This window comes from Propithecus coquereli, unplaced genomic scaffold, assembly GCF_000956105.1.
Source record: "Propithecus coquereli isolate 6110/MARCELLA unplaced genomic scaffold, Pcoq_1.0 Scaffold157, whole genome shotgun sequence".
Taxonomy (NCBI): domain Eukaryota; kingdom Metazoa; phylum Chordata; class Mammalia; order Primates; family Indriidae; genus Propithecus; species Propithecus coquereli.
The window spans coordinates 4620883-4637385 of NW_012140191.1; the positions used below are offsets into that span (position 1 = coordinate 4620883).

The window sequence follows — 16503 nt, forward strand, 5'->3', positions numbered from 1 at the left end:
AAAATGTTTGCCAATATGATGAAAAATGACGTCTCATTGTTATTTGATTTTTTTCCTCCTTGCTAATGAAATTGAGCGATTTTTCCCAGTTTTCAAATTAGCATTTGCATTTTATCATAGGAAACTTGCTTGCTGACACCCTTTGCCTATTTTTACCATGTTTTTTGAAAATTTATTTGTGTGAGATTTTTACTGATCCATTATATGTTGTGTGTTACAAATATTTTTGTCTTTTTTTGTTATTTCACTTTCTTTATATGATCTTCTGGATACAAAGTTTTATTTTTGTGTAGTTAAGTATGCCTATCTCTTCCCTTAAGATTGGGGTTTCTTATTGAAGAAGATCTTTATCATCCTAAAGTTGTAAAAATATTCTCTTAGAATCAGCAGTTCTTTTCTCATGGAATGAAATTTTTTCTTTGACATTAATAAGTTCCCATGTATACGTGCATCTGGCTCTTTAATTCTTATTAAATTCCAGGGCTTTATTTGATTTGGGAAGAAAGTTTTGAAGTAATAAAGCCAATTACAGTTCTAAATATAACCCTCAGCAACAGCAAATGAGACAACCTTAATTTTTCAGCTTATCGTAATGGAAGGAACAAGAGTTTAGAATTCTAGTTCAGTCTTCGCTTACTAATTATGTGACCTTGAGCAAGTCATTTATTTTGCCTGTCACATTCTAGGATTGCTCAACTCAAAATTGTCCTGTGCTTTTTAAGGATCAGAGAAAATGTATGTAGAGTGCCCGGCCCATGGTTGGCATTCATTCAGTGGTACCCAGTGTTATTATTTGTGTTACAATCTAACAAGTAAACTTAGATATTAAACCTGATATTAAACCTGTTCCAAACATAAGCAAACAGATTTTTTTATTAGTAAGCATGTATTGTATGCAAAAAAAAAATTCTCAATACAGTAATTTAAAAATTCTTTCAGTCAAGTAAATTAGTCTGAACAGTAAAAATAACATATTCAAATTTGGCACTTCTTTTCCTAAAAACTTCTCTTCTTTTTTCTTTTCCATTGACAGCCATATAAACCTAACACAAGTAAAAAGCAACACTACTTAATTTGTCTGCTTTTTTAGGTAAGTAGGGAATATATAGATACTCAATAAGGATAACAAAGAATAAATTAAAATTACTTTTATTTGTGGCTAACCAGTGGAAGGAGCCAAATGTTAGGAGAAAAAGCAGAAGAGGCAGAGATAAACAGGGACGTCAAACCTGGAAGCACCAAGCACGGAGCACTTGTGCCCCTGGAGACTGAGACGGGCGTCATTCTGGATGCAGATGCTTGGAGGCTGTACTCAGCCCACAGCTAGATACGCCCCAGCTCTCTCCTACAGATTTAATGTTCCTTGTAGGTTAGATATGGCTTATGTTTATCAATAACAGTGATCTTTCTTAACTCTATTTCCCAAGAATCCCAGCTTAATTTCTGGAATTTTAGAAAGGGACAGTGATATTAGTGAAACCATGCAGATAAAATGAAAAATTAAAAAGTTAAAACAAAAAATTTGAACACTTCCTATACCTTTTGTCCAGGTAACAAGCCTTCTCTAAGAACCATTTAATTGGCTAGGGCACGACTAATAAATGTACATTCTAATTCTAGTAACTCCCTCCCCACACCCCCACACATATTTAGCCATAAAATATCTGCAAAGCAGAAAGAACAATTGTAAAAATAAACCTAGTAGAGAGTCATAAGGAAAAAATCTACCTGTACTAGGTGGTATTCGTTTTCTTTCCTATTACATTTCATTAAGTTACTAACCAAACCTTAAATTAATCATTTTTAAATTAGCCTCTTATTCTCTAGTGCTATTTATTATATCTATTGAAGAAAGGAAGATTAAATTTAGCCTTATTGTTGTTTCTCCTATCATTTTTATTTTTTGCTGTGTTTGCAGTAACTAGTCCCAATAAAAGAAGTGGGAGATTAGTCATTTTTTTTTTTTTAGTTTTCCATTTCAGCAAATGATGATTTATGTTCATTATTATTATGTACTGTAGAATCAATTAACCCCCAAATAAGCATCTAATATTAGGTGATATGCATTGTTGGTCTTAATATTTTTATAATTTATATGTACTAGAAAACCAGATAAATTTTTAATGTTAGTCTTATTTTTCATAATTTCTTAATAAGATTTAAAGTAATAGCTAATCAGATATTCAAGGCATTACATTTTAAAGAAAATGTTATTGTGTGGACATTGGTGGACATTAATTCCACCAAATACCTACCTTGTTGGAAAATCATAGCAACAGTTGTCATTGAGAACTACAACTGACACTGGCTCCAAGGATCTATTTTTATTGTTGTATCTTTTTTTCCTCAATATTTATTTGACTCCTAGGGCTTCCCCAAATACAAATAGTTTTATTTTATTGTATTTATTTAGGAGACAAGGTCTTGCTGTGTCACCCGGGCTAGAGTGCAGTGGCATCATCATAGCTCACTACAACCTCAAACTCCTGGACTCAAGCGATTCACCTGCATCCAGCCTCCCAAGGAACTGGGACTACAGACATGTGCTACCACACCTGGCAAATTTCTCTGGTTTTCTGTAGAGACAGGGTCTTGCTATATTTCAGACTGGTCTCAAACTCCTGGCCTCAAGCAATCCTCCTGCCCCTCAGCCTTCCAGAGTGCTGGGATTACAGGCATGAGCCACTGTGCCTGGCGGAAATTTTAAATGTAAATTAGTATTAATATAACCTTGACTACTAGAATTATTTATATTCACATATGCAGACATACCTATGTTAGCACATATCTATACATTCTACTTTTTAGGAGAAAAAGTAAATGAAAATAAAAAGTGTTGCTATTTCAACAATGAAAAATGTCAGACTGGTGGACAGGTTTTCAAAAATAGCATGCATGCCAATGCTGGGAAACTCCTGATTATCTGATAGCCCAGGCATGATGCTGAGGGATTAAGAAATTAGACATGGGAGGAGGAGAGGCTGTGGCATGGGAGTAATTCGTATTAACAGCAATAAGGCACAATGCCACTGAAATTATGCACACTTTATTGACTTATGAAAAAAATACCTTATTTGCCCATGCCACCATGAATAATGTGAAATTCCTGGTAAAGCTAATTTGTTAAAACAGCAGTCAACAAAATGTTGGGAAACCCAAGTTCTACTCAGCTCTGTTTGCACATCTCTCTGTGACTTTAAATAAGTAGAACATTGTTTTGTAGCATAGATTGTTCTAATTTTCCTTACCTACATTTTAGAGATATGATTAGTACTTTTAAAACACTTTAAGGACCTCAAAAAGGATCATCCATAATATATTACGCTTGTCTTTGTTTAAAAATACTCAGGAGTCAATAAATTTTAAAGTCTATGCAATCCATTTTAACATACTAAATAAAATGTAGTATATATGAAATCATCCTAAATGAATTAGCAGGATTTTCTTGTTTTTGCAGAAAGTTGGAGGAACACTGAGATAAATGAAATGTAGATTCTACTCTTCTTTAAGAATAAACCAGCTTAGTAAATTGAGTAGATGTCACAGACTGAGCACTGTATGCAAGGGCTGGATAAAGGACTTGTAGGTGTTTACAAGAGGGTGATGTTTCATGGGGGTAGTATAGGAAACCACAAATAGTCTAGTGTAGGAGCATGAAAAGGAGTGACAGGAGGCCAAAAAAGGATATCTGGCGGCCAGACTGTGTGGAGGGTCTTAAAATAAGGCTGAATTGGATTTTTATAAGTTGTATTATGAGATGGGGTGGGAAGGGCATGGTACATATACGGTGCCTAATACCACAGGGTTGGGAGTCAGACTCAGGTGATTTCAAGTCCTGTTTTTGAATGGTAGTAGACAAGTCAGTTCTCTATGAAATGAGAACAACTCTGACTACCTTGAAGTAATCCATAGAAAGCACTTAGCATAAAGCCTGGAGCCCAGTAAACCCTCAGGAAAGGATAGAGATTATTCGTTAGGAATAGCTTCGGCAAATTATCTAAGAACTGTGAAAAGCAGAAGCAAGGCCCCTCACCATGGAAGGAGGAAGACTGAGTGAGGGGCATCGCAGCAGTCTAAAGTTCCTGTGAGCCTGAATTAGGGTAGTGACAATAGGAGTGGCGAGGAAGGAGATGGATTCATGTTAGAGCGGTGGAGTGGCAGGACTTGAGAAATCATTTAATGTACCAGGAATGGGAATAGGAGAAAGGGAGGAAATGGTGAAAAGATGAAAACACTTGCAGTTTGAGCCTGAATGAAAGAGGGATGGTGGTTCCATTAGGATAGTGGTTCTCAAACTTTTTTGAGCATGAGAATCTCCTGGAAGACTTGCTCAAAGGTTGCTGAAACCCACCTCTTCCAACTCTAAGAAGATTCCAAGTGGTGCTGATGCTGCTGGATCAGGGACCACACTTTGAGAACTACTGTGGCGGAGAAACAAAACATGGGAGACGGGGAGGATGTGGCGGGTCTGACTGGATGGAGGCCATGACTCCATGATTCAGGTGGAGTGGCTTAGCAGACCACTGAAGACTTGATTAGAAATAGTGAATTTGCACATCACCAGTGTATGTGGACCCATGTGATGATCAGAGATTGCCAAGTGAGAAACTGAAGAGCCAGTGACAGGTCACACGTGAGTCACTGTTGGGTAGACAGTCTTATAAGAAGCCAGTGGTCTGGTGCACAGGAAAGACTTGGGCCTCTACCTGTTTACCTTGAGGTTCTCACCCACACATGGTTCTAAGAAAAAAGCTTCCCTTGTGTGCTTTAACGTAAACCCAAACCTTCCTTTCTTTATTTTGATTTCCTAATAAAGGAGCTTTGTGACAAAGTTACAGATAAGAGGCTGAGTCTTATAATATAAATTTAGAACATCCGGTAAATTTTGCCTCTTTCTATCTGCTTCATTAAAAACTGAAAGAAAGATGTCAGCTAGAACCTATTTTTCTGCTGTGTTGTTTGGTGGTAGGATAAAACAGTAAAGATCTTAATGTTGTTCATCTCCTGTGAGAATATTGACTAGTGTAGCAAAAAATTAGTTTGGTAGTTGTGTTTTTTCTTCTGTCTTAAGCTCTAAATGTAACATGTGATTGGCATAGCACAGGGCAGTGAGTCCAGCAGAGGTATCATAATAATGTGCATCCTTCATGTCTTCACACTGGTGCAGTTTCAACAGTTTCCATATGAAGGTTAACCCTTTGTAGTGCCCTGCCCTTTGTGAATGGTCAATCTGGACAAAAGTGATTAAAATTTTGTTTTCCTATTTATAAAAAAATATTTTAGTGTGGAATACAGTTCAGCCATCCCTGAATACGATAAATAGGCAATACTGAAAAACAAAGCTGTTGTGTTCTCAAAACAATATTGATTCTTGAGTTGTTAATACTTATTTCTTGAAAAAGAAAACACTTGCTTAGTTTTCAGGAAATCAGAGACATACTGGGTTAAACAAAGGTAAACTGATTTCCTACTGGTGGACTTCAAGTCTTTTTTATTTTTAATTTCCTCTTAACAAAAGGAGCTAGCTAGTACAAAGGGGAATTATAGAATGCCTAGCATTTCTATAATTAGTTGTGCATTGATTTAGGGACTACCAAGTAGACATAATAATGGTTTGTCAATTATTAAGTAAACTCTGATAGATGGTCGGGACATTTGATAACCTCTGCAGTGCTAGCTGGTTATATTAAGGCTGAGAAATTTAAGAACCCTTCGTATATGGTTTTTCTGTCAGCCTGGATTAGAGAATGATATTTAGGATGTTTTTGAGGATTTCTTAGTAGTTCTTAAATATTCATTTTTAAAATAGTTTCCTATACCTAGCCCAAAGATACGATCATGACTATAATTTAGTCATCCTACTCATCTTTTGAATGTAGGAAAGGGTGGGAAATGCTGCAGTATGTCCTGGGAACAGAACAAATCCTGCCCAGTTCCCTGTACCTTAAAAATCTAACATATTATTCAGTGATAAGTAATCTTTTAGTGATCATAAAAAACTCTCAGTATATTAAGGCAGAAAATTAAATTATTTTTTGGAAGATTTTTAATCAACAATGATTGAAATAAAAATGCTTTCTTACTTAATCACTGATTTCACCCCATAGTGACCATGTCAGCTTTCTTCTTTCAATATAACCAGCATGCTAAGATGTATAGGCATCAAGAGGTATGTTGACCCTCAGTGTGTTCTACATGTACTGCTGATGTGAAATGACTTTTGGTCCACAGATAACATTTTAAAAAATTATTATGTATTTCAGTTTATATTGGGATAAAACATAAAAGCACTGGAAACCAGGATTCTAGTTATTTCAGTGCTTGGAATACTATGTCTAAAAAAGAAGTCAATTTTTTAAAAATTTCAATGAAAGAGATAGTATATATAGGTCAAAGTGAAAGGAAATAGCTTGAGGAGTCCTGATATCAAGAATATGTGTTTTCAGATGAGAAAGATTTGAGCATTAGACTGAGATGAAACATTGAGGATTGCAGAGAGAGGAGCAAGCTCCTGGAGGAGGCCAGAGGGCCTGGAGAGACTAGTCTCAGACAGGGGACACTCTCTCCATTAAACCTGGCTGAGAACTGAGGGTTAGTATGAACGTGGGGGCAGGAAGTTGAGGGTGTCATGGCTGATGGCCTACGAGTTCCTAATGCTGTTTGTTAATTGTCATCATCACAGTTGTAGTAACTGTTACAGCTACTCCTGAATTAGCGAATCAATTAGACTAACTTGAGGTCAATATATGGTAATGATGCAAATGGACACTAAGCCGATGGCTTGAACCTCAAAGCACAATGAGCTTTTGTACATATTTGGCATAATAATGGGTTTTACTGATTAAAGACAAAAGAGAACATGACTTACTAATATCAAGAATGTAAGAGGGGGTATTATTACAGATCCTGCTGACAGTGAGGACAGTTATATGACATATACTGACAATGAGTATGGGTAGTGAGAAGCCAGGAGAACACCATCTCGCCTCTTCTAGGCACCTTGGGTGTGGGCTGTGGAGGAATTCACAGTCTTCACCGGAGAGGGTTGTAGGAAAAAGCAATATTTTCAGGAAAGAACTACATTCCATTAAAGCCCAGAGGTGGAGCATATTCTTAGTAACCCAGAAGTGGAGAATATTCTGAGCAGACAAGTGAAGCGTTTGTAAACTGGAATGAAGCTTCTGTAGGGCACAGTTGGAAAGGGTCAGGAGATTCGTCACTATGGCCATCCGTGAGGATTTAATGAGAGTGAGAGGCTGGCAGGCCACAGGAGGGTGAAGTGTGCCCTGGTTTCATTGTTAACTGAAAACAGTTCAAAGGACCAGAGTTGTTGAGCTGGAGTGAAGTTCTTCCTGCTTGTCAAAGCAGATGGCAGTGCAGGGTCACCTAACACTGAAAGCTACCGAGGACTTCTGGAAGCCAGAAGAAGGAGATGGTAGCTTTGTGACTAGATGCGCAGTATTCCTGGTATTTCTGTTTGAAAGAAACCCTGAAATCACCAATTTAAGGTTTCATTTAGAACTGAGGAACCTAGAAGTTTAGGTAAAGTTAAGCCTAAATTGGAAGACAAAACAAAAGGGAAAGATAGAAGTTTGATTCCAAATGACCATGCAAGAACAAGTGGATATGAACAAGAGCCAACTGGAAATCTCATAAATGGAAAATTTTGTCTTTGGAAAAAAAATATAGTAGATGAGATAAACCCTAAACAGGGTGTATAGAAAAATAGCAAAACAAAGGTAGTGCTAAGAAATTTCCCCTGAATATAGCTCAGAGAAATTAAAAGAAAATATGAAAATACAGTAGGTTCAATATTCTAACCAGTCCTTCCCCTGTAAGAAATTAAACGTACTGACTAAAATATTTAAGTTGTCTTTTTAAAAGTAAGACTAAGCTAGAAAGAAAGTAAAGAATTCACAGAAATCAAAACTGAAATGAAAGAATCCTATGCAATAAACCTGGCTTCACCCTGAAGGTAGCTGCCAGACCTAGGTGGTCCTCAGCATGCCATTGGATAGCTACATGCTGCGTGCATTTGAGGTCTGCCTAAGGAGCGGGAAGTCAAACGATATCCCTTGCTCAAAGCTAGAACTTTTCAAAGCCACAACATTAGCATGGGGGTTATAAGAAATCTGTCCCATAAAAGAGTACAAGCTTGGGTACTGACAATAGGAAAAAAGTTTCCCCCTGAGAATTTATGATACCTATGGGATTGAAAATCTTAAATGTGCAGTAAACATAGGGAAAGATGTTGGCTATCAGAGAAATACAAAGTAAAACATAAGCAAGATAGCATCTCAACCCTATCTGATTACCAAAAAAGAAAAAAAAAAGGAATTTAAGATCCAAAATGCAAATTGATGTCAGTGAGAATGTGGAGAAACTAGACCTCTCATACACTGCTGGCTGAAATATAAATTGATATAACTACTTTGAAAAGTAATCTGACAGGCCAGGCATGGTGGCTCACACCTATAATTCTAGCACTCAGGGAGGCCTAGGCGGGAGGATCACTTGAGGTCAGGAGTTCGAGACCAGCCTTAGCAAGAGCGAGACCCCATCTCAACTAAAAAAATAGAAAGAAATTAGCTGGGCAACTAAGATAGAAAAAATTAGGCAGGCATGGTGGCACATGCTTGTAGTCCCAGCTACGGGGGAGGCTGAGGCAGGAGGATCATTTGAGCCTAGGAGTTTGAGGATGCTGTGAGCTAGGCTGATGCCACGGCATTCTAGCCCAGGCAACAGAGCGAGACTCAGTCTCAAAAAAAAAAGTAATCTGACAATCATCAAGCAAAATGGAATGTATATATATCTTTCAACCTAGCAGTTCTACTTCTAGGTCTCTATTCTGAAGAAGTCTGGCTTAGGTGCACAAGATTGTTTATACAAGAATGCTTATTTTGCAGAATGCTTGTAATTGGAAACAACCCAAGGGTTCATCATGATGAGAATATGTAAATACATCGTGTTTATAGTTGTGCAATGAAATACTATTGATCATTGAAAATAGATGAACTAGATCTATATGTATTGATATTAATAAATCCCCAAATCATATTGCAATAAAAGTAATCCACAAAAAACTGTGTACAGTACACCATTCATATAATTTGTATGGACATGCAAAGCAATTCTATATTGTATACCATTTATGGATCTATAATTATGTAGTAGTAATGTTATAAAATATTCATGTGAATAATAAACACCAAATTTGGGGTAATGATTTCTTCTAGAGAGAGAGGAAGAGAGGAATAGGATCTAGGAGAGAGAAACCAGGAGATTTCATTGTATTTTTAAATAAAATTATAGTGTTTTATTTCTCAAAACATCTAAAGCAAATATAGTAAAATATTAGGATTTGCTATAGCTGGATCAGGTTTGCAGTAGTTCATTGCATTACTCTCTATACTTTTTCTGTACATTTGCAGTATCTTACAATATTTAAAAATTGAGAGTGAGAGAAAAGTCTGTTATGTAAATGGAAGTCGTAAAAACAAGATTGTCTCAGGTTGGGTTCTCAATGAGATGGAGTTTTGCATGCAGAATATTCATCATGGATCCACACCTGTGGAGGAGAGCGAACAGGAAAGCAGGATTGGGCAGGGGAGAATTCCAACAGGCCTGTAAAGCTGTGGCCGAGGCCACAGGGGGCTCTGCAGCAAGGCCTGGTCGTTATATTCCTATCTCAATCACTGGCTGGCCGCAAGCTTCCCAAATGGTGTGCCCATGGCCACGGGGGCTCTCTGGCACCCTGCAGGTGCTCATGGCCACTGGCCACCTGCTGGGAGCTGGGGCAGTGAGCCCTTCCTTGGGCACTGCAGCTCTATCCACTGTATTGGCCCATTTGAAAGTGAAGCTTTGGCCGGGCGCGATGGCTCACACCTGTAATCCTAGCACTCTGGGAGGCCGAGGTGGGTGGATCGCTCAAGGTCAGGAGTTCGAGACCAGCCTGAGCAAGAGCGAGACCCCGTCTCTACTAAAAAATAGAAAGAAATGATCTGGACAACTAAAAATATATATACAGAAAAAGTTAGCTGGGCATGGTGGCGCATGCCTGTAGTCCCAGCTACTCGGGAGGCTGAGGCAGAAGGATTGCTTGAGCCCAGGAGTTTGAGGTTGCTGTGAGCTAGGCTAACGCCATGCACTCACTCTAGCCAGGGCAACAGAGCGAGACTCTGTCTCAAAAAAAAAAAAAAAAAAAGTGAAGCTTTGTTTTCTTCTATTCTTTTACTCTCTCACAAAGAATATTTATTAATATATTTACTCGAGAGAAGGTAAATATAAAGAAAAGCTTTGTAACACATATGAACAGGTTCCATTTTTATGGCATATTAGTAGCCATGACTATCTAGAGTTTTTTGGCCAGACTCTAAAAGGAAATTATCATATACTAAATCATAGACAAGAACATTTTGTGTTAATTTTCTTGCTCTTCTTAAAAGAGAATACAAAATTCGCCTATATTTTAGATACCCAGTTTTCAATAATAATTTAAGAATCAGCCTTCACAGTCTTTATTTGAAGGATAAAATATAAAAATTTAAAATTTGTGTGTGACATCTCTGCATAATCATCTTAATGAGCATTATTTTTGAAATCTTCAGATGTGTTTTTATATGACTGCATAATACTGTCTTCCTCATTAGTCGGTCTAAGAAGCCAGTAGAGACGGAATTGTCAAATATTTATACCCTTCTCACCCATCTTGGTGCCACTCATACTTGGGTGTTCAACTTATATTCTCTAGGGGTAATATTAATGATTTTACAACAAAGTATACACATATTTTACTTGTAAATATTCACGGGAATTAGGTAACATTTACAAATTCCCTGCTTTATAGCTTCCTGATACTCTGCTTTTGATGCTTTAATGAAGTCCTACTTGTAAGAAGTGCAGACACGTAATAGGTAGAATGGTTCTGATAAAAGTGATCAGTGATATTCAATAGTGTGGCCTCTATGACCAGTAGGGATAGAATGTGGACTTAGTCCATAATAATGTTAAAGGAAGTAACCAATTTTTAAATAAAAAATGTAGCTACATCATGGGTACATAGGCTTTTCTAGCAACTTGGGCTTTCCTAGGAACTCAACAAGTGTAAATGGTTTCTATAATGTGTCAATCAAGGTTTCTAGTTGCAAGAAACAGAGATTAACATGGCTAATTAAGCAGAAAATGAGTCTATTAAGTGGTTATTAGTGAATTCGCACATTTTGTTACAAGGACTGGAGAACAAAGCTTGAGACTAAGCTTTCAGAAACAGTGTCTAATCCTGTGCCACAAAAAAATGTTAAGATAAAGAAACAGCCACCAAGCAGAGACACAGCAGTGTGTATGGAGGTCACTTCCATTTCAGGAACTTGACCTTGAGTCCTAGTGCAGGAAGTGCAGCTAGAAGGCAGAAAAGAAAGAAAAATATGAGCTGCTTGTTTTCTGCAGTTAAAGTCTCGGTGTCAGCACCTGAGTCCCAATCTCGCGTGAGTGCATCTTCTTGGCAGAGCCTAAGTCACCTGTCTCAGCTTCCTAGGGAAGGAATTATGAGAAATTAAATTCTAGCTTCTGCCTTCAAGCAGGAACTTTCCCAGCCATTTCTGGAAAGTTTGTTGAAAAGGTCACATGGGCAGTCACAAACATGATGAAAATCTACTGTACGATGGAATTTTTTCCCATGTTCCTGTTTGAAACATATCTTAATCCTACCCTGGTATGGTAACTTTTCGCCATCCCAAATGAGAAAAACACTCTTGCCTACAATCCCTAGTAGCCACTGAACTCAGAGGACAAAGGTAATATGATGGCTCCAGGGAATATTTAGGGATTCACAAATGGTCCTTTCCTGGTCCACTTGATATAGGCAGCCAATCTCTTAGAAAAAGATGTATATAATAAACAATCGAATAAAATAAATGAAAGAATGGAAGTCTATCACAAAAACTATGATGCTGTTTAAGAACAAAGAAAGATTAAGTGTGAGGTAAGCCTAATAATATTTTAAAATAGATTATCTTAACCTGGTACTGAATGTTGTACAGTTTGTGTCTGTCTGGTCTTTTGTTGCTGAGTATTTATTAAGAGCCCAGCAATTGTTAGGCAGAAGCAGGCATTGTCTCATTTACCTATTATGATCGTATTGTACAGCATTATTGGGCCAACTATCATTCATCCAGGCCCTGTCCAATATGCCCACACCGAACGGGTTCATTAGAAAAGGATTTTCAGTATCAGAGAGTGATAAGGAGTTCAGGGACTGTTTCTGAAAAATTATTCTAGATTAGCTTGTGGAATTTGCAAAGCCAGTGCTGTCCGGTAATTGTACATTTGCCTGATTCCATAGGGAATGAATATACTTTTCAACTGAATTTTTGTAGCAAACAAATATTTACATATAGTCATAAATAATATTTAAGTAGTTTTATTTCTGAATAGTTTCTAGATTTCGTGTTCGTATGTCTAGTATTTTGAAGTAGCAGTCATCGTCAAATCAAACTACTCACAGTTGCATTTGCTTTGAGTATACTCGTAAGGAGATAATACGGGACAAGGGGAGCTCGAGGTGTTCTTGGAGATGTTATTTGTGGCTTATAGCCTTTGTAATATACTTGATTTGATTTGTAGATGTTTTAGAGCACGACATGAATTCTATTTATTGAAATCCCATCAAGCTAACAATGAGAGAAATACAAATAAAGCATCTTCTCTTATGATAGAACTTATTTGTCTTCATGTGGCACCATAGACATAGATAGAAGAATATAATTTCTTCAGGCAGTCTTTCCAGCTTTTTATTCTACTTTTAAATTCCATGTTGTGGCTTAGTCTTTTTCATTTTTTTGTTTCCCCTCTCTTCCTTCACACGGTGGCACATCTATTGCATTTGGACAATAGCAAAATTTTGTTAGTTACATCATAGATAAATATAGCAAGACTTCTTCTGTGGGATTGGAATCATTTTTTTCTTTAAAAGATTTTATATCAAACTTGGTAAAGTGATTCTCATCATGGGGATTTACATGTGTTTTTAATGCTGTGCTGACATATAATATGAGAGAGATAAAAATTAGCCATTGAGGATGAAGAGCTTCTATTTGTTGTTGTGCCTCTGATGTAGATACATCAAGTAAGGTCTCTGCAACCCTTAAATTTAATACGGCTCTGCAACAGAAGTACTGTTTAAAAGACCTCAGTTAGAACCACAAACAAAAAAACCCAAAAGATCTACATGTTTTCAATTCCAAACAAAGGCTGATATTCTAGTGCCTTCAGCTTTGAAAAACCTATGTACCAGTAGGTTATTTATCCCATCCAAAATTTGAATTTCACAAAGCCACAGTACAGCTTTATGTTATGGGTATGTTCCTGTGTTTCCTGTGACATACATTAATCCATATATCTGCCTGAGCTGCAAACCTCAGCGCCTTATATACCTTTTTTCCTTGAATCACAGGAGCTTCAGTTTCAACGACTCACCCGAGAACTGGAAGTGGAAAGGCAGATTGTTGCCAGTCAACTAGAAAGATGTAGGCTTGGAGCAGAATCACCAAGCATCGCCAGCACCAGGTACAGGGCCAGAGGCTCTATCTTTACTCACCCTCAACTTATATGCCTTATTAGTTTGTCCTGGATGTAGCAAATGATTCTGTTAGTGTTGTTACTGTTAACTTGCTTTCCTGAATTTGACACCAAAAATGTCAATTTATTTTAATTTTGAGAAGCCTCTTGCAATATTGATTATCCTTCATCTCTGTCCTTAAAAGTGTTTTATATAGCATTGGCAAACTTCTGTAGCAAAAGCTACTGTGCTATCTTCAGAAATTTGATTTTTTTGTTTGTAGGCACAGTTGATGGATATTGTCATGATTAATTGCTAATTATTTAGTAAAGCTAATTGGCTGGTGCTTTGAAGACCTGGCATTGATTTTTTTAAAAAACTAAGAAATATGTCCAAATGAAAAAATTTAGTTAGCTTTTAAAAATGCCTTCAGTTTACTTTGGGTTTTTCAGAACTCTGTGATAAACTACTTCATGAACCAATTACTATGTGAAATAATTTAGTGTATTCAAATATAGTAAATACCAAATGAGTACATTACAAAAAAATTTAATCACAAGTCTTATTTTTTATTTAAATAAACATAAAAATTACTACCACACATTCCAAATGGTTAAATCACTGCTGATCCTATCTATAGATTTCTTTCTTAGCAATCACATATTCCTATAAAGGCTACCATAAAATGCTTTTATTGTTTATGTTTATAAGTGTGGTTTGTTTATGCTTAGGTAGGTATGCCTTCGATAACTTGTCTCTCAGTTATTTCTAACCTCATAATTGTTCTACCTTTCAGCATCTTCTGGTACTCGTAGGTAAAAATTTCTTAGTGAATAGAATGCTGTCTGTAGTTTCTCTTTTCTAACTGATCGTTGGTATGAATTTTAAACTATTAGGCTGGTAAGTTGTATTCACATGAATTTTTCATCTTGACTCTTGACAATTGTGTATATTGTGATGTGTTTAGTAAGGCATAAAGCATACAAGTAAGGTCAATAAAACCTTCATAAAACAAGTATAAAATTATGTGATCAAGTTATATGTGTCTTTAGCACTAAAAAGAGAATTTCACAAACTCAATAATGTGGTGTTATGTTTTTCCAAAAGTTTGAATCAACTGGTTTAGAAAACAGAATTTTTTTTTTTTTTACAATGTGATAAAGACAAATTTTTATTTAAGGTTCAAGTGCTATCCACAGCATCGTGGGCTTCTGATACTCTTTTTTTTTTTAGGTGTTCCAAATATTCTTTATTAGTTTGGCTTTTTTTTTTTATTTCAGCATATTATGGGGGTACAGATGTTTAAGTTATGTATGTTGCTCTTCCTCCCCCCAGAAAACAGAATTTTATATTACTAGAAAAATTAATTCAACATTTAAAGAATGCAGTTAAGACTTATAATTCTGGCAATATAGCTAACTAAATTAACATAGACATTCTCTTGACAAACTCCTAGAAAGACTTGATACATCAGTAATAAAAGCCAATACCTAGAGGAAATGGCAAAAGAGAAAATTCCCAGATACCAAAAGTAGAAGAACTGAAAGCCAGAGCCAGAAGCATTTGAGCTGCCTCTGTAGGAGGCCTGAGGACAGTTATCAAACTTCAAAATAAGCTCTGGAGTTGAGTTTGATACCCATAGAGGAACCAAAGAATGAAGTCTTGAGTGCGCTCAAGATGGTACCTTTGAACTTAAGATCACTGCATTAAGCCATGACCTTAAAGGACTCCACCCTTGGTAAGCTCCAAGCTTATACCATATGTGGGTTTGGAGCCCAAATGTAATGATCCACATAGCTCAGGAATCTCCAGCTGAGAAACTAATACCACTAAAAATGAGCTTACAGTTAGTTATTATAAAACATAGGAGTGACATCAGCAATATGGCAGAATAGTATTTCCCAGTGCACATCCTCTCACTGAAACATCAATTTGAACAACCATCTAGACATGAAAATACCTTCACTAGAGCTAAGAAATCCAGGTGAGAGATTATAACACCTGAGTATAGCATGTAAATAAAAAAGGATGAATTTATGAGGGTAGGAAGGACAGTTTCACATTGTGTTTTGTTCCTCAAGTATTTTGGATTAATTCTGATTTTATTTTAAAAAGCATCAAAATACTTATTGTAAGAAACACTTGTCAATGAGTGAGAATCAGGTAGCAGAAGAGTAGGATTTCAAAGTCCAAGAACTAGATACCACTGGAGAAAGTCTGATAGGTGTGCACAATGAAACAAATCCAAAGGATGCTCATTGCAACATTATTTGCAAAAGTAAAAAAATTACAAAAAACATACTATCCATCAGGATAGAAATGGAGAATAAACTGTGCATAAGTAAGTTCTAGAGTAGTTAAAATAATTAGTTCTACATGTACCAACATGGACATGTTTGAAAAACAAACTTTTGATGGGAAACTACAAGTTTGCCATCTATATCTATTGCCGAAGAATAGATACAGGAGGATATCATCTATGAACAATTTTTTTTTTTTTTTTTTGAGACAGCATCTCGCTCTGTCACCTAGGCTGGAGTGCAGAGGTGTCATCATAGCTCACTGCAACCTCAAACCACTGGGCTCAAGCAATCTTCCTGCCTCAGCCTCCCAAGTAGTTGGGACTACAGGTGCACGCCACCACACCCTGCTAATTTTTTCTATTTTTGGTAGAGATGGGGTCTCATCTGCTCAGTCTGGTCTCGAACTCCTGAGCTCAAGCTATCCTCCTGCCTTGGCCTCGCAGGGTGCTAGGATTACAGACATGAGCCACCACACCTGGCCTGGCATTTGGTTTTGAAGAACTCCATTAGGTCTGTAAAGGAGACCTACTGAAAGTTGTTGTTATTGGAGGCAGTTTTCCTGTCCTGAGAGTGAGTGTGTAAAACAGAATGAAGAGAGGCCAGGCAGCGGGGCAGGATCTGTTATGGATTCTTAAGGGTCGTGAG

General features: G+C 36.9%; 1 protein-coding gene across 1 annotated transcript in view; it reads left to right on the top strand.

Annotated features, from left to right (window-relative positions):
- Nucleotides 1-16503, top strand: part of PKP4 (plakophilin 4) — a 227550-nt gene that overhangs the window by 105304 nt on the left and 105743 nt on the right. Inside the window, exon 3 of the mRNA XM_012640776.1 lies at nucleotides 13451-13563. Within this exon, the coding sequence (XP_012496230.1) occupies nucleotides 13451-13563 (113 nt within the window). The remainder of the gene's footprint in view (nucleotides 1-13450; nucleotides 13564-16503) is intronic.